This window comes from Pristiophorus japonicus, chromosome 11 (genome assembly GCF_044704955.1).
Source record: "Pristiophorus japonicus isolate sPriJap1 chromosome 11, sPriJap1.hap1, whole genome shotgun sequence".
Classification (NCBI taxonomy): Eukaryota; Metazoa; Chordata; class Chondrichthyes; family Pristiophoridae; genus Pristiophorus; species Pristiophorus japonicus.
Genome location: NC_091987.1, coordinates 211656171 through 211681882, shown reverse-complemented (window position 1 = coordinate 211681882; position 25712 = coordinate 211656171). Strand labels below are relative to the sequence as shown.

General features: G+C 45.5%; 1 protein-coding gene across 1 annotated transcript; it reads left to right on the top strand.

Annotated features, from left to right (window-relative positions):
* The first annotated feature begins 4618 nt into the window (after positions 1-4618).
* Positions 4619-15478, top strand: LOC139275928 (E3 ubiquitin/ISG15 ligase TRIM25-like). Its single transcript, XM_070893144.1, has 5 exons — positions 4619-5306; positions 8146-8241; positions 11101-11334; positions 11705-11870; positions 12570-15478. Exons 1-5 carry the CDS (start codon positions 4740-4742, stop codon positions 13094-13096), a joined length of 1590 nt encoding a protein of 529 aa, XP_070749245.1. The 5' UTR covers positions 4619-4739; the 3' UTR covers positions 13097-15478.
* Positions 15479-25712: the final 10234 nt, after the last annotated feature.

Here is a 25712-nt window from a genome sequence, read left to right as displayed (position 1 = left end):
TAGAGCGAGACTCCCATATTTTAATTTAAGAACATAAGAACATAAGAACATAAGAAATAGGAGCAGGAGTAGGCCATACGGCCCCTCGAGCCTGCTCTGCCATTCAATATGATCATGGCTGATCCGATCATGGACTCAGGTCCACTTCCCTGCCCGCTCCCCATAACCCCTTAATCCCTTATCGGTTAAGAAACTGTCTATTTCTGACTTAAATTTATTCAATGTCTCAGCTTCCACAGCTCTCTAAGGCAGCGAATTCCACAGATTTACAACCCTCTGAGAGAATGGAATCTTGGTCTTTATTGCAAAGGGGATGGAGTATAAAAGCAGGGAAGTCTTACAGTTATACAGGGTATTGGTGAGGCCACACCTGGAATACTGCGTGCAGTTTTGGTTTCCATATTTACGAAAGGATATACTTGCTTTGGAGATAGTTCACAGAAGGTTCACTAGGTTGATTCCGGAGATGAGGGGGTTGACTTATGAGGAAAGGTTGAGTAGGATGGTCCTCTACTCATTGGAATTCAGAAGATTGAGAGGTGATCTTATTGAAACATATAAGATTATGAGGGGGCTTGACAAGGTGGATGCAGAGAGGATGTTTCCACTGATAGGGGAGACTACAACTATGGGGCATAAACTTAGAATAAGGGGCCGCCCATTTAAAACTGAGATGAGGAGGAATTTCTTTTGGATCTGTGGAATTCGCTGCCTCAGAGAGCTGTGGAAGCTGGGATATTGAATAAATTTAAGACAGAGATAGACAGTTTCTTAACCGATAAGGGATTATGGGGAGCGGATAGGGAAGTGGACCTGAGTCCATGATCGGATCAGTCATGATCGTATTAAATGGAGGAGCAGTCTCGAGGGGCCGTATGGCCTACTCCTGCTCCTATTTCTTATGTTCTTATGTTATGTATGCGGAAGAAATTTCTCCATTTAAATAATAACTTGCTGTTTGATTTTTTTCTGCTAAAGTGCATGACCTCACACTTTCCCACATTACATTCCATCTGGCAAATTTTTGCCCACTCACTTAGCCTGTCTCTGTCCTTTTGCTGATTTTTTGTGTCCTTCTCACACATTGCTTTTCCTCCCATCTTTGTATCGTCAGCAAACTTGGCTACGTTACTCTTGGGCCTTTCTTCCAAGTCGTTAATATACATTGTAAATAGTTGGGGTCCCAGCACTGATCCCTGTGGCACCCCACTAGTTACTGGTTGCCAACCTGAGAATGACCCATTATCCTGACTCTCTGTTTTCTGTTAGTTAGCCAATCCTCTATCTATTACTCCAACCCCGTGAATTCTATCTTGTTCAGTAATCTTTTATGTGGCACCTTGTCAAATGCTTTCTGGAAGTCCAAATACACCACATCCACTGGTTTCTTTTATCCACCCTGTCCATCCTCAAAGAATTCTTCTTCATATAGATATGTAAAGAGAAAAAGATTAGTAAAGACAAACGTAGGTCCCCTGCAGTCAGAATCAGGGGAAGTCATAACGGGCAACAAAGAAATGTCAGACCAATTGAACAAGTACTTTGGTTCAGTATTCACTAAGGAGGACACAAACAACCTTCCGGATATAAAAGGGGTCAGAGGGTCTAGTAAGAAGGAGGAACTGAGGGAAGTCCTTATTAGTTGGAAAATTGTGTTGGGGAAATTGATGGGATTGAAGGCCAATAAATCCCCAGGGCCTGATGGACTGCATCGCAGAATACTTAAGGAGGTGGCCTTGGAAATAGCGGATGCATTGCCAGTCATTTTCCAACATTCCATAGACTCTGGATCAGTTCCTATGGAGTGGAGGGTAGCCAATGTAACCCCACTTTTTAAAAAAGGAGGGAGAGAGAAAACAGGGAATTATAGACCGGTCAGCCTGACATCGGTAGTGGGTAAAATGATGGAATCAATTATTAAGGATGTCATAGCAGCGCATTTGGAAAGAGGTGAAATGATAGGTCCAAGTCAGCATGGATTTGTGAAAGGGAAATCATGCTTGACAAATCTTCTGGAATTTTTTGAGGCTGTTTCCAGTAGAGTGGACAAGGGAGAACCAGTTGATGTGGTGTATTTGGACTTTCAGAAGGCTTTCGACAAGGTCCCACACAAGAGATTAATGTGCAAAGTTAAAGCACATGGGATTGAGGGTAGTGTGCTGACATGGATTGAGATCTGGTTGGCAGACAGGAAGCAAAGAGTAGGAGTAAATGGGTACTTTTCAGAATGGCAGCAGTGACTAGTGGGGTACCGCAAGGTTCTGTGCTGGGGCCCCAGCTGTTTACATTGTACATTAATTTAGACGAGGGGATTAAATGTAGTATCTCCAAATTTGCGGATGACACTAAGTTGGGTGGCAGTGTGAGCTGCGAGGAGGATGCTATGAGGCTGCAGAGTGACTTGGATAGGTTAGGTGAGTGGGCAAATGCATGGCAGATGAAGTATAATGTGGATAAATGTGAGATTATCCACTTTGGTGGTAAAAACAGAGAGACAGACTATTATCTGAATGGTGACAGATTAGGAAAAGGGGAGGTGCAACGAGACCTGGCTGTCATGGTACATCAGACATTGAAGGTTGGTGTTGTAGGCATTAGGCACCTGCTGAATATATCAAAACACTAGGCATTAGGCACCTGCTAAATATATCTACACCCATTTTGGTTTAAAGTGGCCACATATAAAATGGCTGCCCAAGCATGACGGGAACTCAGTTAGTCAAGCAATGAACTGTTGACTGAGGCTGACCGAGCAAGGACCTAGTGAGGCCCATTACCGGGAATGCCTTGGATCATTATAATACCTGGTATGGAATGTCCTTAATCAAGGACTTCGCACAGCAAAGCCCCGAGGAACAGAGATAAGGGGAGGCTTACCTCACATAACGAGGTCATTAATCAGCCCGAGCTGACAAAAAACGAACATACAGCCCCTGAGGTATCAGGCGAATTCTATTGGGTTAAAGAAACCTATATGTAATCTATAATCATTATGATTGGATTGTGTCCAGCCGAAGTGGGCTGAGTAACTGTAATGAACTATTGTAAAACATATAAATATCGACGAATTTCTTTGTTCGTTGGAGAGTGGAGTGCCTGGAGTTGGACCAGAGGCTCTCTCCCTGCTGGCGTTATAGAAGCCGTTTTGGCGTTGGAACCGACCCAGAGTGTCGAGTGATTCTTGCAGGAAAACATTCGCGCTAACAGTTGGCATGCAGGTACAGCAGGCGGTTAAGAAAACAAATGGCATGTTGGCCTTCATAGCGAGGGGATTTGAGTACAGAGGCAAGGAGGTATTACTACAGTTGTACAGGGCCTTGGTGAGGCCACACCTGGAGTATTGTGTACAGTTTTGGTCTCCTAACTTGAGGAAGGACATTCTTGCTATTGAGGGACTGCAGCAAAGGTTCACCAGACTGATTCCTGAGATGGCGGGACTGACATATCAAGAAAGGCTTGTATTCACTGGAGTTCAGAAGAATAAGAGGAGATCTCATAGAAACGTTTAAAATTCTGACGGGTTTAGACAGGTTAGATGCAGGAAGAATGTTCCCGATGTTGGGGAAGTCCAGAACCAGGGGTCACAGTCTGAGGATAAGGGGTAAGCCATTTAGGACCGACATGAGGAGAAACTTCTTCACCCAGAGAGTGGTGAACCTGTGGAATTCTCTACCACAGAAAGTTGTTGAGGCCAATTCACTAAATATATTCAAAAAGGAGTGAGATGTCGTCCTTACTACTAGGGGGAATCAAGGGATATGGCGAGAAAGCAGGAATGGGGTAGTGAAGTTGCATGTTCAGCCATGAACTCATTGAATGGTGGTGCAGGCTAGAAGGGCCGAATGGCCTACTCCTGCACCTATTTTCTATGTTTCTATGTTTCTATAAATCCATGCTGACTCTGCCTGACCGAATTATGCTTTTCCAAATTTCCTGCTTTAATAATGGACTCCAACATTTTCCCAAACACAGATGTTAGGCTAAGTGGTCTATAGTTTCCTGCTTTTTACCTGCCTACTTTTTTAAATAGGGGCGATACATTTGCAGTTTTCCAATCTGCTGGGATCTCCCCAGAATCCAGGAAATGTTGGTAAATTACAACCAATACATCCACTATCCCTGCCACTACTTCTCTTAATACTCTCGGATGCAAGCCATCAGGTCCGGGGGATTTATTCGCCTTTAATCCCAATATCTTACTGAGTACTTAAAACATGTATTTTTACATGTGCCACTCCCGCAATGTAGCACAGCGGCATTGCCAGATCTGTCAATCAATGCTCAGAGTTGCAGTCACCACGTTCGGAAAACCTTTAAAGACAAAGTGTGAGCTGCTGTATTCTATTGAGCACGAATCTCAGACCAATGGCCCCTCTCCTGATAACAGCTCTGCCCCCACTGGAGAGACCGGGATTCCAGTTGGAGTGAAATGGGAACCACTTGTATAAAGTTCAGTGATTTGGCTCCACCCAGTGCAGGGAGGGGAACTTTTTCCCATCAGCACAACCCAACCAATTGTGCCACAAACCGGTTTTGCCCCCCACGCGGTGCTTATTGGTTCAGTTGTGTGTTAATTCCAAATAAAGGACCCGTTTGCCCGCCGAAGATGTCCTTTGCCCGACGTTGCCGGAGCAAGAAAGCGCTTTGAGAATAGCTTGGGCAAAGGGCTGCTTGTTTGAGGCTTTCAGTTTCACTTTGCTGCCTATTTCCGGGATCAAGCCACGCTGCTGGCTGTCTCAATGGCTGCCTCAAGCTGCTTCAAGGAGGAATTGGCCTGTCCTATCTGTCTGGACTTGCTGTGCGATCCTGTGACTACAAACTGTGGCCACAATTTCTGCTCCAGGTGCATCGAGGAGGTGTGGGTCGAAGCTGGAAGTTTGAACCAGCGCATCCAGTGCCCACAGTGCAGGCAGATTTACACCGAGAAGCCCCTGCTAAAGAGAAACACACTCGTTAGTAATCTCATCGACCAGCTCACCAAAGAGCCAGAAGTATTTTCAGGAAATCGCGATGATGTTCCTTGTGACTGGTGTTTTGAGACCATTCTCAAGGCTGAAAAGACTTGTTTGACCTGCATGGCCTCCTACTGTCTCGCCCACCTCCGGCCTCATACTCAGAATGCAGCTTACCAGGATCATGAAGTGACGAGTCCAATCACAGACCTGCAAGAATGGAAATGCAAAGAGCACAGAAAGATCCAGGATGTGTTCTGCACAAAGCACTCCACTTTTGTATGTGCTTTTTGTGAAGCAAAGCATTGTTATTGCAAAACTACTTCATTAGAGGAACAGTGCAAACAGAAAAAGGTAAGATGATTTTCACAAAACTCTGTCATTGTACATCACCAATACATAGAGATAAACTATTTCTGCTGACTGGGGAGTTTGGGTCTGGAGGACATAGCCTAAAAACTCAAGCCAGATCTTTCAGGAGTGAAGTTAGCAAACACTTCTACACACACAGACTGGTAGAATAATGCAAACCTCTTCTGCAGTTGATGCTAGGTTAACACCTGCATGGACTGGTTGGGCTGAATGGCCTGTTTTGTGCTGTATATCCTATGTAATTCATTTTGAATCTGAGATTGATAGATTTCTGCTAACCAAAGATATTAATGGATTTGTGACAAAAGCAGGTATATGGAGTTGGGTCACAGATAAGCCATGATCTCATTGAATGTTGGAACAGGCTCGAGGGGCTGAATGGCCTCTTCCTGTTTCTCTGTTCCCCTCATAATTCATCCTTGATCTTTGTTTCATTCGGAAAAAGTGTACACCGATGTGCTAGTCTTAACAAAAAATCAAAGAAGGATTCTCCCCCAATCGCACTCCACCACCTCCCAAACGCTGCTGGAGTAACACTGGTCACGGTCTAGAGTGAAAGAAAGACTTGTATGTCTATAGCTCCTTTCACAACCTCGGGATGTCCTAATGTGCTTTACAACTGATGAAGTACTTGACATGTAGTTACTGTTGTAATGTAGGACAAGCAGCAGTCAATTGTGCACAACAGGATCTCACAAAACAATTAGATGATTTTTTTTTTAGTAATGTTGGCTGAGGGATACATAGTGGGCAGGACAATGGGGAGAACTCCTCTGCTCTTTGAAATAGTGCCACAGGATAATTTACGTCCACTCGAGTGGGCAGGCGGGCCCTCGGTTTAACATCTCGTCAGAAACATTACACTTCCGATAATTCAGCACTCCCTCAGTCTAGATTATGTTCTCAAGTCTCGAGTGGGACTTGAACCCACAACCTCCTAACTCCCCTGTTCTTTCCCCATAGCCCTGCAACTATCCTTTCCAAGTATATATCCAACTCCCTTTTGAAAGTTATTGGGCCGAAAATTCCGGCCTCGCCGAGTGAGTGTATACGCTGAAAACCGGCTTTTCCGATCTGTCAAGCTGGAACTTGACAGATCCTCCATATCTCGGCAGCCAGGACATTCACATTGGGAAAGATTGCGGGATTTAGCCATATCTTGCCCAGCAGATGTCCTGAAAACTCTTGCGCCTGTTAAAAGCAGGCACATAGCCTACTGTTACAGGTGTAAGAGTTTTAAAACACACTTAAAATATAAAAATTAAAAATAAAACATTTTATTTTTTTAAAACCCTGTCGACTATGTTAAATTTATTTTAAAGCATAATTTAAAAAACTTTTGAAAAATATATTTTAATACATAAACAACTTTACTTTAAATTAATGTTAAATATGTAGTGTGTTTTTTCTAGTTTTTAAATTAATGTTTGCGGGGGGGAGGGGGGTTTCTCATTCATAATAATGGGTTCTCCAACTTGTGGAGTTCCCATTATTACCTGGATTGGCTGCCCAAAGCCATGTGACTGCAGCTCCAGCCCTGCGCACGTCCTGATGCTAGTCAGCGGAGGCCTTGGGACCAGGAACTCGTGTGGGCAGCAGCTTCAGGTAAGTGTGCATCGTTTTTCTAGAATCCAGTCGAATGCTGCGGGAAGGAGAAACCGGGAATTCTGGGCCATAAAAATTAAATTTAAACCATTATTTTTTATATTTAAAAACCCTGTCCATCAAAGTAAGTTTATTTTTAAAGCTATTAAAACACATTAAAAAAAAAAAAAAATCCCCCAAATATTTGTTTTTCTAAACATAGAAACATAGAAAATGGGTGCAGGAGCAGGAGCAGGCCAATTGGCTCTTCGAGCCTGCACCACCATTCCGTATGATCATGGCTGATCATGCAACTTCAGTACCCCATTTCTGCTTTCTCTCCATATCCCTTGATCTCTTTAACTCCCTTTTGAGTATAACAAACTGGCCTCAACAACTTTCTGTGGTAGAGAACTCCACAGGTTCACAATTCTCTGAGTGAAGAAGTTTCTCTTCATCTTGGTCCTAAGTCACATACCCCTTATCCTGAGACAGTGACTCCTGGCTCTGGACTCTCCCAAAATCAGGAACATTCTTCCTGCATCTAACGTGTCCAATCCTGTCATTTAATTACATTTTAATTTGAAATATGTGAGGTGTTTTATTTATTATGCTGTGTTTTAGGGGGTTATTCTCATTGATAGTAATGGGAACTTGTACAAACGGAGCTCCCATTTTTATCAATGAGAAATACTGCATAGTGATTGGTGGTCCAGGCCCATGTGACTTGAGCATGTATGTACCTGAAAGGCATCTGCGCAGCGAATCTCGGCCTCCGACTGGAATCTCTGCCTTCCTCCGGGACCACCAGGTAGTTTCGGAGATTTTTTTGGGGACGGAGGCGTTTGTACGAAGGAAGATTCCGGCCGCAGTTTTTCCCCCCAATATTGAATCTGTTTTCATTACTCCTGATACTCTTACCTAAACGATCTGCCAATTTCCAATCTTGAACCATTCCAATTGGCCCAGCTTCCACAGCCTTTTGGGGAGAGAGTTCCAGATTGCTGCTACATTATACGTGAAAAATGTTTGCTAATTTTTGTCCCTGAATGGCCTAGCTCTAACTTAATTATATCTCTTCGTTCTTGATTTCCCCCACTAAAGCAAATAATTTCTCTGTGTATCTACCCTATCGAATAAGAGAGAAAGTAGATGAGACAGCTTTCAAACTGAACCACGGAAACATGTTATCATGTGAGCCATCAATCAATAACTGTTGCATTTCACAATTTTTTAGATGGACCTTCAAAGGATTCTTGGCATGCTACCTGAAGAAATAAAAGTCGCAGAAGGAAAGCTTGATGCTCTGGCTGATGAACAACGTTCGGCCAAAGTAAGTGTAGACCTGCACAGTGCGTTTTTTCAATGAACTTACAAAAATCATATTGTGGTGCAATGTGATCGCACAACGCTTGCAAGGCAACTCTGTTTCTTTGCATTGCAATCTAGACTGGTTGGCTGTGGAGACATGCTGAGGAAGTAAGTGGCAGAGGCTGCAACCCTTGCAACGGCAAGCTCTCGAGGGAGGGTGAAACTTGCATTTTCTGTGGCGTGCAGTGCGTATCTTGCGCCTTCACACATTTTGCAACCTGTTGGTTGTGAGGTTTGTCTCCATGCGTCTCCTGAATTTTATCTGCATTGCCTGGCGGTCCAGGTCTCTGACACAGTGCCCTCGGATTTTCTGTGTACTTTGCTCATGGAGTTGGATCTGTGGAGGTCGTGTCTGAAGGATGTGGAGAGTCAGCCTGTGCCAGAGTTTAGAGTGTTACTGAGTCTGTGGGATAATGTCTAATTTGGAGTTAGCTCCAGGTCAGGCTGACCACCCGGGGAGTTTCCCCATAAATGTCCTTTAACAGAAAATTTTGCGTCAGTTAAGAACAAAAGAAATAGGAACAGGAGGAGGCCATACGGCCCCTCGAGCCTGCTCCACCATTCAATACGATCATGGCTAATCTGATCATGGACTCAGCTCCACTTCCCTGCCCGCATCCCATAACCCCTTATCCCCTTATCGTTTAAGAAACTGTCTATTTCTGTCTTAAATTTATTCAATGTCCCAGCTTCCACAGCTCTCTGAGGCAGTGAACTCCATAGATTTACAACCCTCTGAGAGAAGAAACTTCTCCTCATCTCTGTTTTAAATGGGCGGCCCCTTATTCTAAGATCGTGCCCTCTAGTTCTAGTCTCCCTCATCAGTGGAAACATCCTCTTTGCATCCACCTTCTCAAGCCTCCTCCTAATCTTATACGTTTCGATAAGATCACCTCTCATTCATCTGAATTCCAAGGAGTAGAGGCCCAACCTACTCAACCTTTCCTCATCAGTCAACCCCGGAATCAGCCTAGTGAACCTACTCTGAATTACCTCCAAAGCAAGTATATCCTCTCGTAAATGTGGAAACCAAAACTGAACGCAGTATTCCAGGTGTGGCCTCACCAATACCTTATATAGCTGTAGCAAGACTTCCCTGCTTTTATACTCCATCCCTTTTGCAATAAAGGCCAAGATACCATTGGCCTTCCTGATCACTTGCTGTACCTGCATACTATCCTTTTGTGTTTCATGCACAAGTTCCCCCAGGTCCCATTGTACTGTGGCACTTTGCAATCTTTCTCAATTTAAATAATAACTTGCTCTTTGATTTTTTTTTTCTGCCAAGTGTATGACCTCACACTTTCCAACATTATACTCCATCTGCCAAATTTTTGCCCACTCACTTAGACTGTCTATGTCCTTTTGCAGATTTTTTGTGTTCTCCTCACACATTGCTTTTCCTCCCATCTTTGTATCGTCAACAAACTTGGCTATGTTACACTCAGTCCCTTCTTCCAAGTCGTTAATATACATTGTAAATAGTTGGGGTCCCATCACTGATCCGTGCGGCACCCCACTAGTTACTGGTTGCCAACCGGAGAATGAATCATTTATCCCGACTCTCTGTTCTGTTAGTTACCCAATCCTCTCTCCATGCTAATATATTACCCCCAACCCTGTGAACTTTTATCTTGTGCAGTAACCTTTTATGTGGCACTTTGTCAAATGCCTTCTGGAAGTCCAAATACACCACATCCACTGGTTCCCCTTTATCCACCCTGTTTGTTACATCCTCAAAGAACTCCAGCAAATTTGTCAAACATGACTTCCCCTTCATAAATCCATGCTGACTCTGCCTGACCAAATTTTGCTTATCCAAATGTCGTGCTATTGCTTCTTTAATAATGGACTCCAACATTTTCCCAACTGATGGCAAACCTGCTCTCATCAACATGACATTTCCCTGTCAATCAACACCACAGTCAAAATGGATCTGGATGAGTTCCTGCGTGGAGGGCAGGTCAACTGATAGAAGATGAATGAGGAGGAGTTGGGATTATTCAAATCAGTAACTGCAGGCTCCAGGAGCCTGGCTTGATTGCCTTTGGGGGTCAGAGAGGAATTTCCTAGTTTTTCCTAAATTGGCCAAAGTATTTTTGCCTCTCCCAGGAGATTGCCTGACTAGGCAGGAGGGTGGTTAATGATGAGTGTAGGTGGCAGCATGTCTGGATGGGATGAGCTTGATGGACCAGATGGATTTTTGCAGTACCAGAACCATAAACCAAACCGTATCTAATTGCCTCATCTCCTTCCTCCTCCACCTCTTAGTTCTCCAGCCTGAGCCACTGAGATCCCGTCCCTAACAGCAGTGGCTCAGAAATGCTTTGGGATACCCTGAGGATGTGACCCGGTACGACTTGCTTCGCCCCACCATTGGTGGCCGTGCAGTCAGCTGCCTGGGCTCTAAGCTCTGTAATTCCCCCTCTAAGCGTTCTGCTGCCGAGTGTGCACCAGTGCAGCTTTTCAACCAGTCACCAAGCTGGTCTACAAGAGCAGCCTTGGGCGAGTTTCCCTGCAGCGTTGTACCTGGTCTTCAGTCACTGGTTGCCTCTGACGGAGCACCAAACTGGGAATTTGTTCTCTGCGAATCCCTGGGGATGGACCTACATCCCGCTGCTCTGTGGTACCTTGCGTTGGCAACATGCTGCCCTGGCAGTAGCTGTAAGCAAAGCATCAATTCTACATAAAGCGGGACAACCACCAGTTGGTCTTTCCCCCAGTTGATGTAACATTTTGCTTTCTCTTTCCCAGTAATCTAGATATATTTGTAATTAATAGTCAACAGGAAATATGATTTACTGTATTTGCTGAAATCCAGGAAACGGCATCTAAGATGAAGATTTTGATAGGTGAGAGGTTTAAGGAGGCTAAAAAGTTCCTGATAATGAAAGAGGAGTCTATCAGGAAGGCAATCGATGAAGATTATCTCGCAGTTGAGACAAAGATTGAAGCAGATTCAAGAGAACTTCTTGAGCAAATTGAAGAATTCAACAAGACCAAAAGTCGGATTGAACCTGTGGCAAAGGAGAAGGACCAGTGGAGATTCCTGAAGGTAAAACCCATCTGGACTTTGTCTCGGGCTACGGTGTGCTTGTTTGCCAAAGTAATGCATTGATTTATTAACTTCAGATTACGATTTGAGTGAGAGGCCTACTGCGTCGGAAGGTCAAAGTGGATCCATATCTAGGCCTTTGGAGAAGGTCCAGAGAAGGGCAACCAGAATGGTGCCTAGACTTGGGCTCCTTGGCCTCAAAAGATTTTCCATCCATGCTGAAAACCAAGCTCTGTGCGGATCGAATTGGGGATGGAGGGAAATGAGGGAGGCAGAGCGTGAACTCTGACCTTCCAGGTTAATTAAAAGAAAAGCTGAAACTTTATAATTCTATGTTAATTTCCCTTTATTGACCAACATACTCATTTAGGCCGCTTCATCAATTCCCAATCAAGTCGAACGTCTTCCTTCCCCAGGAGAAGCTGTGGACGTGTACATCAGAAGACTACAGATTAGGTGTAACTCTAATTTAAAGCTGATCACACAACTTCAGTCTCAGCTGGACAACCTTTGGCAGGAAATATTCAAATATGGAGGTTAGAATTCTTATTTCTTTGTGCTCAATACAGTGTCAAATGTTGGTTTTAATACTTTTACTGAGGAAGCTCGTCTTTCGCAACCTAAAATGGATCAGTCTCTTCCCACAAGCTGGAATCCAACCATCCAAAATAATCAATCAATGAGGTGGCTCAGTGTTGGCACTCTCGCCTTTGAGTCAGAAGGTCGTGGGTTCACATCCTACTCCAGACACTTGAGCACATAATCTTGGCTAACACTCCAGTGTAGTACGGAGGGAGTGTTGCACTGTCAGAGGTGCTGACTTTTGGATGAGATGCTAAACCGAGGACCCGTCTGCCCTCCTGGGTGGACGTAGAAAGTCTCGTACTATTTCAAAGAAGAGCAGGGGCGTACTCCCCGGTGTCCTGCTCAATATTCATCACTGAACCAACATCATTATCACATGGCATGTGGAAAAATTGGCTGCTGTGTTTCCTAAATTACAACAGTGACTACACTTCTTCAAAAGTACCTGATTGGCTGTATAACGCTTTGGGGCAACCTGAGGTTGTGAAATGTACGATGTCAGTGCAAGTTCTTTCTTTACCCGGACACAAACTAGATTGGCCTTGTTCTTATCTACGGTCCTGATGTTCTGGGGATGAGGAGGGGGTGTGTTCAGGTAATCTCACTCTCATTGTGCCACCTTTCCTCAAACTATTTTCTTTTGATTCCAGAAGCCTGCGCGCTCACCTTTGAGCCAAAGACAGCACACATGCAAGTCATTTTGTCGGATAGAAACATGAAGATGTTGCGTGCTGCTTCCTCACAGCCCTATGACCATAATCCTGAAAGATTTACACATCACCCTCAGGTGCTGTGCTCACAGAGCTTCTCCAAGGGTTGCCATTACTGGGACATTGGCACCAAGAACAGCCTTGGCTGGGCCATTGGGATTGCGTACAAAAGCATCAAAATATCCGATAGACTGTGTCACAGTGAAAAAGCTTGGTGTGTACAGCGGTCCAAATACAGTCTCTCCGCTTGGCACAACGGAAATGAGAAGAACTTAGGAGAGATGAATCCTCACACTGTCAGGGTGTGTCTCGATTTTTCCAGACGTTCTGTATCATTTTATTCAGTCGCTGGTAGTGTAACTCTGCTACATAAATATAATGTTGCATTTACAGAGCCTGTCTATCCTGCCTGCTGGCTCATAGACACGACGGTAAATAACGCACTGGTTTTGGAAACTCCACACTAGAATACACAAAGGGAAAATTGCAACTTTGGTCGGAATTGAAGAGTAAAATTTACGATCTTGCGCTTCAGGCACAAAGCTGCGGGTAACAGGAGCGCACGGCGGGAGCTCCAGTTTGTGGCCAAAGGATTTCCCCATCCGTTAGTTTTAATGGAAGGAAATGTTCAGCGGCTGTGAATCCCACAGTCCCAATGTTCCCTCTAATGTTTATTTTTGGGCCGCACGGCCCCTTAACACTGCGTGCTCCATTCACAAATCCATGCATGTGCAGTCTTTGCATTTATATAGAAACATAGAAAATAGGTGCAGGAGTAGGCCATTCAGCCCTTTGAGCCTGCACCACGATTCAATAAGATCATAGCTGATCATCACCTCAGTACCCCTTTCCTGCTTTCTCTCCATACCCCTTGATCCCTTTAGCCATAAGGGCCATATCTAACTCCCTCTTGAATATATCCAACAAACTGGCATCAACAACTCTCTGCGGCAGGGAATTCCACAGGTTAACAACACTCTGAGTGAAGAATTTACCCCCATCTCAGTCCTAAATGGCCTACCCCTTATCCTAAGACTGTGTCCCCTGGTTCTGGACTTGCCCAACATCGGGGACATTCTTCCTGCATCTAGGAACATAAGAACATAAGAATTAGGAACAGGAGTAGGCCATCTAGCCCCTCGAGCCTGCTCCGCCATTCAACAAGATCATGGCTGATCTGGCCATGGACTCAGTTCCACTTACCCGCCCGCTCCCCATAACCCTTAATTCCCTTATTGGTTAAAAATGTATCTGTCTGTGATAAATTAAAAGCCGGTGTGTCAGCTGCGCGGGACGTCCAGACCATTGGCTGAAAGCGAACATTGCCCGCTTTCCAAATTCCCCATTTGGCGCTCCCGTCACCTGAAGCTCTTCACCGGGTAAAGCTCAGTTGTCAAATTTACTCTTTTTTTTTTCCTTTTTTCAAAAAAAACACAATTTCTAGCTGAGGTTTATTGTTGAGGGAAGTCAAACAATGTGATTGACATCACCAGCTATAGAATTAATACAAAATAAATATCAAATGATTTATATTAAAAAAAAATACACAGCTTCAGAGGTAACAAACTATTGAGGCGGGCTGTTAAATAATAGCAGACAGTCTGAGTACTGAAACAGCTACAAATCTATCGCAGAAACTGGATGGGGGGTGGGAGAGCGAGCGATGGGGTGGAATGGGCTGTGGAGGTGAGAATGAGACTGCTCTGAATTGTCAAATAGAGGGGGACGCTTGTAAGATTATCATGGATTAGTTACTTTTCAGAATACTTGGTTTCGTATTTTGTATGTTTTAATATCTTGTAATCCTCACTATCTTATGCTCATCAGTAATGGGTTTATAATCTTGCGTCAGAATTAAATGTAATCATCAACTGTATGCAATGATTGCCTGAATTATATATGACATGTACCCCTGTTGCCTATAATTAACAATCTGTGAGTAAGCTGTAACCAGACAGCCTGGGGTGAGAAAGAGGATTGCCATGGTCGAATAGGGAAGCTGTGGGGGGAAAGGTGGATGCTGGCCAACAGTAAGGGTGAGTGAGAGAGAGAGTGCAGCTAGCCTGGGAAGCAAGGTCAGGTGTAGCTGCCTCTGTGTTGGAATGTGTTGATGTCTGCAGTGAGTTTAAAAACACAGGCCCTTGACAGAAATGGCAAGGGCGCCAGATCTCTACATTATGGAGACATGTTTCTTTTGTGTTGCCATGAGTCTTGATGGTCAGAAACAGATGAGCTGAGATTGTCATAAGACGAGAACCTGCGTACGCCAAAGTGCTGCGGACCTTGGGATCTGAGATCTGACATTTTGGAGACAGAAGCTGGAAAGTCTGGCTCACCAAATCAGCAGTGGACCTCAATTGCGAGTGTTTGGAAGGGGTTTGTAGAGAATCCCCTTCAACTAACGTTTCCCCTGTAATTCTATTCCAAGGGATTTACTTTTGCACTCTCACTATGGATGTGCTGGAATAATTGGACATGTCTTTTACTGTCATGCTGAAACAGTAAAGTGATCACAATAAAACCGCTGATGGTTCATAACTATTGTGGTGGGACATGAATTGATCTTCAATGTAAATACTTCTCTCTCTCCTATTCCACACTCTATTTCCAACTGCCTTGTATCAAAATTCCATGGTCAAATGTGCCAACAAATAACCTCGTTCAATATCTGGTGGGAAAGTTGTTATATATGTAAACTTGTAAATACCTTGTTTAACCACCAGAGGGCTTATCCCCTGGAGTCCCAAGGGATCCCACAATCCTTTGGGAGCACCTGTACTTAAGGAGGCCTCACAGGCTAGAGAGGCACTCTGGAGACCTGCAATAAAAGATTACGGTCACACTTTACTTTGAGCTCACAGTATCTAGTCAGACTCTTTATTTAATACATAACAAAAGTGGAATTTGTGTTTTTGTAGTATAATTTCTGAAAAAAATGGAGAATGGACCAAGAAAACTTGGCCCATGTTTATACCTAATAGCTGGTGAATACTGTGCAGCTTTGAGGTTGACTTCTGTTAAGGAGGCAAGATTCTGAAAAAACAAGTTTGCCGACCAGGACTCGGCCATTCAGCTCCTCGAGCCTGTTTTGCCATTCAATTAGATCATGGCTGATCAGTACCTCAACTCCTGTTACCTGCCTTTGTTTCATATATCTTGCTACCCTTCCCTGTCTTTTTTTGCCATTTGATTACAAACAAACGATGTAAATCCCATTTGAACATGTGATTGCCTAGAACATTGGTGTGACTAATGATGTTTTGAACACTTTGCTCTCTTCCCAACCAGCAAAAGGTTTGTCAAAAACTGAATCACTGAAGCTGACATTAAGGAGTTTCAGCAAAACCTCAGGTTAAACCAAAGAAAGCCTTGCATTAATATTGCACCTTTTACCTCGGGACGGCCCGAACACGTGACTACAACCGCTTGTATTTATGTAGCGCCTTTTAACATAGTGAAACGTCCCTAGGCGCATCACAGGAGTATTATGAGATAAAAAATTTGACACTGAGCCACATAAGTAGAAATTAGCACAGGTGACCAAAAGCTTGGTCACAGAGGTAGGTTTTAAGGAGCGTCTTGAAGGAGGATAGAGAGGCTTAGGGAAGGAGTTCCAGAGCTTGGGGCCCTGGCAACAGAAGGCATAGCCATTATAGGTGGAGCGATTATAATCGGGGATGCTCAAGAGGGCAGAATTAGAGGAACGCAGAGATCCCTGGGGGTTGTGGGGCTGGAGGAGATTACAGAGATGAGGAAGGGTGAGGCCATGGAGCGATTTGAAAACAAGGATGAGAATTTTGTCCCACTCCCGATGTTACCAACCTCAATGTACTCCCTGCACGGTCCATTCCAAGCATTCACCACCCTACGCTGATATAATTCCAAGTCAGGTTGGTGTGGAATTTGGAGGTGGTGGTGCTCCCATGCGCCTGCTGCCCTTGTCCTTCTAGGTGGTAGAGGACACGGGTTTGGGAGGTGCTGCCGAAGAAGTCTTGGCGAGTTGCTTCAGTGCATCTTGTAGATGGTGCACACTGCAGCCACGGTGCGCCGGTGGTGGAGGGAGTGAATGTTGAAGGTGGTGAATGTGGTGCCGATCAACCGGGCTGCTTTGTCCTAGATGGTGTTGTTCCTAAATCCTATTTGCCTTATTGCTACCACACAATGTGCAGATTGTTTCAATGATCTTGCTGTCAATACCCCTCCCACTCTATTCATCTCACTCTAAGTATACCCTTTTATTCCTTTCTTCATCATGTATTTATCTAGCTTCCCCTTAAATGCATGCTTAAGGGATTTAAATATGTTTCTGTCTATTTGTCGTGTGTATAATTGGCCACTTTGGTGGTAAAAACAGGAGGGCTGATTATTATCTGAATGGTGACAGATTGGTAAAGGGGGAGGTGCAACGAGGCCTGGGTGTCATGGTACATCAATCGTTGAAAGTTGGCATACAGATACAGCAGGCGGTAAAGAAAACAAATAGTATGTTGGCCTTCAAAGCGAGAGGATTCGAGTATAGGAGCAGGGAGATCTTACTGCAGTTGTACAGGGCCTTGGTAAGACCACACCTTGAATATTGTGTACAGTTTTGGTCTCCTAATCTGAAGAAGGACATTCTTGCTATTGAAGGAGTGCAGCGAAGGTTCACCAGACTGATTCCCGGGATGACAGGACTGACATATGAAGAAAGACTGGATCGATTAGGCTTGTATTCAATGGAATTTAGAAGAATGAGAGGGGATCTCATAGAAACATATAAAATTCTGACGGGATTGGACAGGTTGGATGCAGGAAGAATGTTCCTGATGCTGGGGAAGTCCAGAACCAGGGGTTACAGTCTAAGGATAAGGGGTAAGCCATTTAGGACCGAGATGAGAAGAAAGTTCTTCACTCAGAGAATTGTGAACCTGTGGAATTCTCTACCACAGAAATTTGTTGAGGCCGGCTCATTAGATATATTCAAAAGGGAGTTAGATGTGGCCCTTAAGGCTAAAGGGATCAAGGGGTATGGAGAGAAAGCAGGAATGGGGTACTGAAGTTGCATGATCAGCCATGATCATATTGAATGGTGGTGCAGGCTCGAAGGGCCGAATGGCCTACTCCTGCACCTAGTTTCTATGTTTTCCCCCCCCCCCCCGACCTGCGAGAGAACACCTCCCACAGGTCGGAGACATAAAAGTGCTGGAGTAGCGTACCATGACAACTTCCAGCGCGAGCTGCTACAAGCGTGCGACGATTTCGAGGTGGGCGACTGGGCGACGTCATCAATACCCAAGTCGCCATTTGGAGCGTGGGCAGGAACATCGGCGGGGCCCAGGTACAGATGGAGGAGGCAGCAATGCAGAGATGTTGAGGGAGGAAAATCCAGAGGCTGGTGATAAGGTGGCCAAAGAAGTGAGGCTGAGAACGGGAAGTAGGCCCGAGTCGGGGGACTGGGGGGCTTGTGCAGGCACATAGAGCTAGCTCCTTAATGCCCGACCCTTTCACTCTGCTTTTGCCTAGTCCTGATCTTGGATCACGTCCCACCCTCACCTGGGTCAGTGTCTACTCAATAACTCACCACCCGGTAAGGTGTTCTGAAACATCTTTTTTATTATTCATTCTTAGGAGGTGCCGTCTTTCAGATGAGACGTTAAACCGAGGTCCCGCCTGCCCTCTCAAGCGGACGTATTTCGAAGAAGGGCAGTGGAATTATCCCCAGTGTACTAGGCCAATATTTATATCTCAATCAACATAACCAAAAAAAAACAGGTGATCTGGTCATCATCACATTGCTGTATGTGGGAGCTTGCTGTGTGCAAATTGGCTGCCGTGGTTCCTACATTACAACAGTGACTACACTCCAAAAGTACTTCATTAGCTGTAAAGCGCTTTGAGATGTCCGGTAGTTGTGAAAGGCGCTATATAAATCTAAGTCTTTAAAAAAAAAATGGGCTGCCAACTCGCTGTCACCCTTTTTACAACATCGCACGCCCCTCCCCACAGGACCTGGGGGGTACTTGTGCATGAAACACAAAAGGTTAGTATGCAGGTACAGCAAATGATCAGGAAGGCCAATGGAATCTTGGCCTTTATTGCAAAGGGGATGGAGTATAAAAGCAGGGAAGTCTTGCTACAGTTATACAGGGTATTAGTGAGGCCACACCTGGAATACTGCGTGCAGTTTTGGTTTCCATATTTAAGAAAGGAAATACTTGCTTTGGAGACAATTCAGAGAAGGTTCACCAGGTTGATTTCCGGGGATGAGGGGGTTGACTTATGAAGAAAGGTTGAGTAGGTTGGGCCTCTACTCATTGGAATTCAGAAGAATGAGAGGTGATCTTATCGATACGTATAAGATTATGAGGAGGCTTGACAAGGTGGATGCAGAGAGGATGTTTCCATTGATAGGGGAGACTAGAACTAGGGTGCATAATCTTAGAATAAGGGGATGCCCATTTAAAACTGAGATGAGGAATTTTTTCTCTCAGATGGTTGTAAACATGTAGAATTTGCTGCCTCAGAGAGCTGTGGAAGCTGGGACATTGAATAAATTTAAGACCAAGATAGACAGTTTCTTAACTGATAAGGGAATAAGGGGTTATGAGGAGGGGGCGGGGAAGTGGACCTGAGTCCATGATCGGATCAGCCGTGATCGTATTAAATGGCGGAGCAGGCTTGAGGGGCCGTATGGTCTACTCCTGCTCCTATTTCTTATGCTCTCAAGGTCAGTTAGGGAAGGCAATAAATGTCGGCCTTGCGAGCGTCGCCCACATTCCGTGAACAAGTTTTTAAAAGGGACGAGGTAGGAAGAGTGTAAGGGAGATGTGTATGGTGAGGAATGATCAGAGGTGGCCTTGTCTGTGATGGAGGCCATAAGGGTAGAGAGACCATGGAGATGGCAAGGACTATGTGCAGGGGAGTTAATATGGAGACAGAGGTAGAGGGAGGGCAGTGAATTCAGAGCACAGTATAGCCATGTGAGCAGGCTTCAGTAAAGATCCAAGTTGCTGCCACCCATGAGCCACGTTTCAGTCAAAGCCCGGATGTCAATGCAATCAACCACAATAAAGTCATGGGTGGCAAGGGGAGGAAATAGGAGAAAAGATGCCAAGAGAGAGAAAAAAGGAGCTAGAATGAACGGCTGAGATCCAGAGCATTGGCCACAGTGCAGACGTGAATGGCCACGGCAGGAATTCAGCTTAAATAAGCATTGCAGAGAAGAGACAACAAGAACAACTTACATTTATATAGCGCCTTTCACATAATTAAAGGTCCCAAGGTGCATCATAGGAGTGTATCAAAAAACAAAAATCTGACACTGAGCCATATAAGGAGATATTAGGGCAGCTGGCCAACAGCTTGGTCAAAGAGAGAGGTTTTAAGGAGGAGAAAGAGGTAGAGTGATTTGAGCAGGAAATTCCAGAGCTTAGGACCCAGGCAGCTGAAGGCACGGCCGCCAATGGTGGAGCGATTAAAATGGGGGATGGTCAAAAGGCCAGAATTAGAGGAGCGCAGAGATCGCGGGTGATTGCAGTGATATTGGAGCTATGTCCTAGTCATAAGCAGAGGAACCTCCCCCTTACTCTATCAAATAGATCAGAATTGATACCTTATTAATACAGTAAAACATTACATCTGCCAGCCGCAGTGCAAAATTTCACTGGATCACGAAGCATTAAGGCACTCCATGAAGCAAGGCTCACAAATTCAATATAAATTGTTCCTTTCTTTAATGAGGATCCTGTTTGGGTTCAGAGGGTAAAGGCATCAATTCCAGGTTTGTCCTGACTCTTCAATGGTTTACTTGTGGATCTACCGGTGTGTGTCTCTCTCTCTCCCTTTCTCCCCCCACCCCCTCTCTCTCTCTCTCTCTCTCTCTCTCTCCCCTCTCTCCCCTCTCTCTCTCTCTCTCTCTCTCTCCCTTTCCCCCCTTCTCTCTCTTTCCCTCTCCCTTCCCCCCCTTCTCTCTCTTTCCCTCTCCCTTCCCCCCCTTCTCCCTCTCCCCCTCCCACGCCCCCTCTCTCTCCCATTTGCCCTCTCTCGCTCTCACTCTCTTTCTCGCCCTTTCCCACCCCCTCTCTCTCTCTCCCTTCCTTTCCCACTCCCTCTCTCTCTCTCCCTTTCCCACTCCCCCTCTCTTTCTCTCCCTTTCCCACCCCCTTTCTGTCCCTCTCCCTTTCCCACTCCCCCTCTCTTTCTCTCCCTTTCCCACCCGCTCTCTCTCTCTCTCGTCCTCTCTCTCTCTCCCTTTCCCACCCCCCCTTTCTCTCCCTTTCCTACACCTCTCTCTCCCTTCCCCATCCCCCCTCTCTCTCGCTTCCTTTCCCACACCTCTCTCTCTCTCTCTCTCTTTCCCACCCCCCCTCTCTCTCTCTTCCTTTTCCACCCCTCTCTCTCTCTCTCTCTCTCTCTCTCTCTCTCTCCCCTCCCTCTCTCTCTCTCTCTCTTTCCCCCCTTCCCTCCCCTCCCCCCACTCCCCTCCCAGTTGGTGTGTAGCTCTTTCTCTTGCTCAGTGTAACAAGCTGGATTTCATAATTCGCATGATTGTCTGTTTACATGATCAATTGCATGCTTTTCTCATTCCTGGTTGGTTTTGAAAGGACAAAGGTATCCTGGAGCGATGCAGGAGAGCCGGATGAATTTCCTTGTGTCTGACAGAAGAGCTCTAGGCTGTCGAGGTTGAGTCCAGGCCAGCAAATGATTTTCAGCCTAAAGAAAAATGAACTTTGTTTCTCATAACTCGAATCTGTTACTGTTGTTACTAGTATATTAGATTCAGTAAGCTTCTAATTGACAGCTCAGAAGTCCAAGCTAATGCACTGCCCACAGCAAACCAACAAATATGCAATCTCGTAAGTGTTCAGAAAGGAGTTCAACAATTGTCACTGACCTCCAAATAACTTTACCTCGAGACCAGAGGCAGTTCAAAAACATCTTGCAACACTTCTGTAACTCTGAACTAGCTTTGGTTGAATATACAGCTATGCAGGCCTAGAAATTCGATGGAACCCTTCCTGTTATTCAAGCGTTAAACGGGCACCTAATCCTCCAATAGGGGGGAGGCAGGAAATACAAGCTCTTTACCAGCCGGAAATGCACTGCCAACCATATCGGTATATACGTTAAAATATAAGCCTCCCCGCTCCTGATCAATGCCCTGACCCTCCCTCTCAATCATCGCCTCTATCTGCCTACCAATCGCTGTCTTCTGTTTCCCCCGCCCCGAATCACAGCCTCGATTCTATCCCGATCAAAGCCTTTACCTGCCTTCCAATCGTTATCTCTCCCACCCCCGATCACTGCCTCAACTCCCTCTCGATTGACCCCTCTACCATCCCCACGATCGCCGCCTTGCATCCCCCTTGATCACTGCCTCTGGCTGCACCTCACCCCCCCCCTCACAATTGCACCCCTCTCCCACTTAAATGAGGCCCATTATCGGCTGCACCTCGGAAAAGCAGCTCAGAGCTCCAACGGAGCCCGTGTGCGGAACCCAAGCTTCAACTCCACTGAAGAGAATCCATTTCTATCTGTGAACATAACGGCCCTGAAATTCCGTTTTGGCCTTCCCGCGGGCATGTTAGAGAAAAACTACGCACCTACCTTAAACTGCTGCCCACGTTCGACTTTCCGATGCTGTGGCCTGAGATGACTGCGATTCGCAGCGCGTGCACGTCGGGACGTGTGCAGGCCTGGAGCTGGAGTCACATGGCTCTGGGCAGCCAATCAGGTAAAGTATCATAGTAATAGGAGTTCCGAAAGGTCCTAAACTCCTATTACATTGATTGTGAAACAGCCCCAAACACCCAAACCACATCCCCAAACACTTAAAACACTAATAAAAAAAATAGAAACTAAACACTACATTCGTTTAAAGTAAAGTTATTAATGTCTTAAAAACATATATATTTTCCTGATTTTTTAAAAAGTTTTTAAAAATAAACTTACTGTTGTGGAGAGGGTTTTTAATGATAAAATATGTTTTCATAACTTTATTTTTATATGCTTTTTAAAACACTTGTGCCTGTAAAATTAGGCTATGCGCCTGCTTTTTCAGGCTCAAGATTTTTGAGGACATTTGTATGCGTAAACATTGGAAATTTGCACTGACAAATATCCTCGCTCCTGATCTGCGGAGGATCTATCAAGCCAGAAACTTGACAGATCGCAAAAGCTGGTTTTCAGTGCATGCGCATTGCGCGCTGCAAACCGGCTTTTCCGATGCCTTCCCGGGTCCGTAGAAACTTCGTACGGACCTGTGGAGGCAGGGATTTCAGGGCCATTAAAAACTAGTTCACACTAGTGACACTTTGCAAATGTGTCAGCTGCAGGCAATAGTGTCAGCTGTGGCTCAGGGGACAGCACACTTGCCTCTGAGTCAGAAGGTTGAGGGTTTAAGTCCCACTCCAGGAACTTGAGCACAAAAATCTCAGCTGTCACTCCCAGTGCAGTACTGAGGGAGCGCTGCACTGTCGGAGGTGCCGTCTTTCAGATGAGACGTTAAACTGAGGCCCTGGTCAGTTCTCTCAGGCGGACTGAAAAGATCCCATGAGACTATTTCGAAGAAGAGCAGGGGAGTTATCCCCGGTGTCCTGGCCAATATTTATCCCTCAATCAACATAGACGAAGAGGCAGTTGGGGAAGGACATTAGATATCTGAACTCCTTGGGTTAGGGAGAGGAAAGGTGGTGAGGGTTTTAGAGGCCCTTCTGGAAGTGCGTGTATCTTGTTGTGTGAGGGCAGAATTGAGCCTGCCTGTGATTCATCTCTCCTCAATGCCCCCCCCCCCCCCAGTTAAACAACCTGCTGACACATGGGCATGGCACCAGGGAGAGAGAAGTGCTCCCATAGAACTGCCGATATTGTTCAGTAATGACACGCTGCAGGATGATGGGATGGGATGATGAGATGTAATTGTTGTTTCCATGGTGTTATGCTCCCAACGAGGGAACAAAGCTTGCCTGGAGGATGGGGCTCATCATCGTCATCATCATAGGCAGTCCCTCGGAATCGAGGAAGACTTGCTTCCATTCTAAACAATCCAATGCGAGAACCGCAGTCCCTGTCACAAGTGGGACAGATAGTCGTTGAGGGAAAGGGTGGATGGGACTGGTTTGCCGCACCTGCGTTTGATCTCTGCATGCTCTTGGCGATGAGACTCGAGGCGCTTAGCGCTCTCCTGGATGCACTTCCTCCACTTTGGGCGGTCTTTGGCCAGGGACTCCCAGGTGTTGGTGGGGATGTTGCACTTTATCAGGGGAGGCTTTGAGCGTGTCCTTGGATGGGGCTGCAGGATTGCAAACTCACCCCTTTGTATCTACTAATTGAACGAGAGATGTATCATGGTTAAATATCAATACTGTGGGAACTTTAGTTTTAAAGAACAATATAAACCGGCTGTCCAATTTAAAGGGGGAGAAATTGATTATCGCCTGGTTTGAGACAGTCGCTAACTTTAGCACCGGGCGATGTTTATCGCCTCCAACTGGGATTTTGATTTTTAGCACCCTAAGAGTGGAGTGGGGCATTAAGGGAAACGTTCCACTCTCCTTAGCGCGCTAAAGGTCCATCATTGGGCGATAGCGCAGGACTGCTACTGAAGTCGTGGTGCTGGGATAACGGCATCCTCGTGCCTAAAGAGGAGGTGAGGTCGACCAGCTAAAAAAATAATGGAAGGAAGGTTAGCGACAATCTTCTACAGGTAAGAGAGGTAAGTAAATATAAATAAAGTGAAATCTGAACGGTAACTTGGTCATTCATTGAGATACCGGCCCCGGGATCCTCTGTGCTTCGTCTGCTCCCCCCCCCCCACCCCGGTCGGGAGCAGCGCCCGACGCAAAAACAGTCAAGTTTTGGATTGCGGCACGAACGGGGGCCATCGCACGCTCTTGATGTCACCAAATGGGCGGTGCTAGAGTGCGCAGCGCTAACTGACAGCACCGCTGCTAAACCTTCCATTGATGTTCGCGGCAGGCTGTTAGAGCGCGGCGCTCGGGTGGTAAATTCTTGGCGATCCGTTAGCGCCCATTCTCTGACGCTCCGGGATGGCGCTAAGCAGATTAATTTTTAGCCCAAAGACTTTTTAAACCTTTTTATGGAGGCCTTTTTATTCCCCTTCTCTCATCTCGGTTCTTTGGGCACTTCCCGTATCTTGGCCCTGCAATGTATTTGCTTCATGGGTTCTTTGCTTAAGGATTCATAGCAACACATTGCTATTAAGAACTAGTTGGTTTATTAACAAAAAGTTTGACAATCACACTACACGTTACCAGTTCATCCACCAGGCTCACAACCACCTGCCTCATCGTGGATCCCCCGAACCCAACGGGCTGGGGTCTTATTGAGTCTTGTGAACATCACGTGACTGGCTAAGCCACTCACAACTCAACAGCTCGACAAACCTGTGACCAATCTCTATCAATGAGTCTACGACAGACCCAGACACGAGGTGAGGAAAACCCCCAGTGGGGGAAGAGCTTTGTGAACCACAGACCCAAAGTCACCTATTCCCCCCCCGAGCTCGCTGCACTCACCACACGTCACATCTCAAATTACTCAAATACTAATTTGTGTTTGAATGAATCAACACTAACTACTTCCACCATCTCCCCAGTGAGCCTGTTCCATAGATTGTCCACTCGCTCACTGACATCATATTTCCACAGATTAGTTTTGAATTTACCCTCCCTTCAAATCCACCTTATAAATGTAAATATTGTGACGATATCCCTGTTCTGTATCACAAGGTTCTGTAAACAAAGAATCATTTCATCACCATTTTGCTATTGACACAGAAGAACCATTTCCCTCCAGAGTCTTTTCAAATTAGATTGTAAGAAACAGATTCCAATTGCTGATTATTGTTGATAATGGGATTATTTCCTTTGTGATTGGGTATTGAGCACGCTGATGAAAGCAAAAAGGATTAATTTAATCGCCTCTCGGATTTGCATATGATGTCAGCTATTTCCTTCTGTAGTATCAGACCTTGAGAATGTAACCTAGCAACAGGTGGGTGCTGATGGGAAAACTTCAATGGCTGCACACAGGAGTTGGAAAACATCCACCTTTGAAACATTGGGGTCAAAATTCGTTATGGCC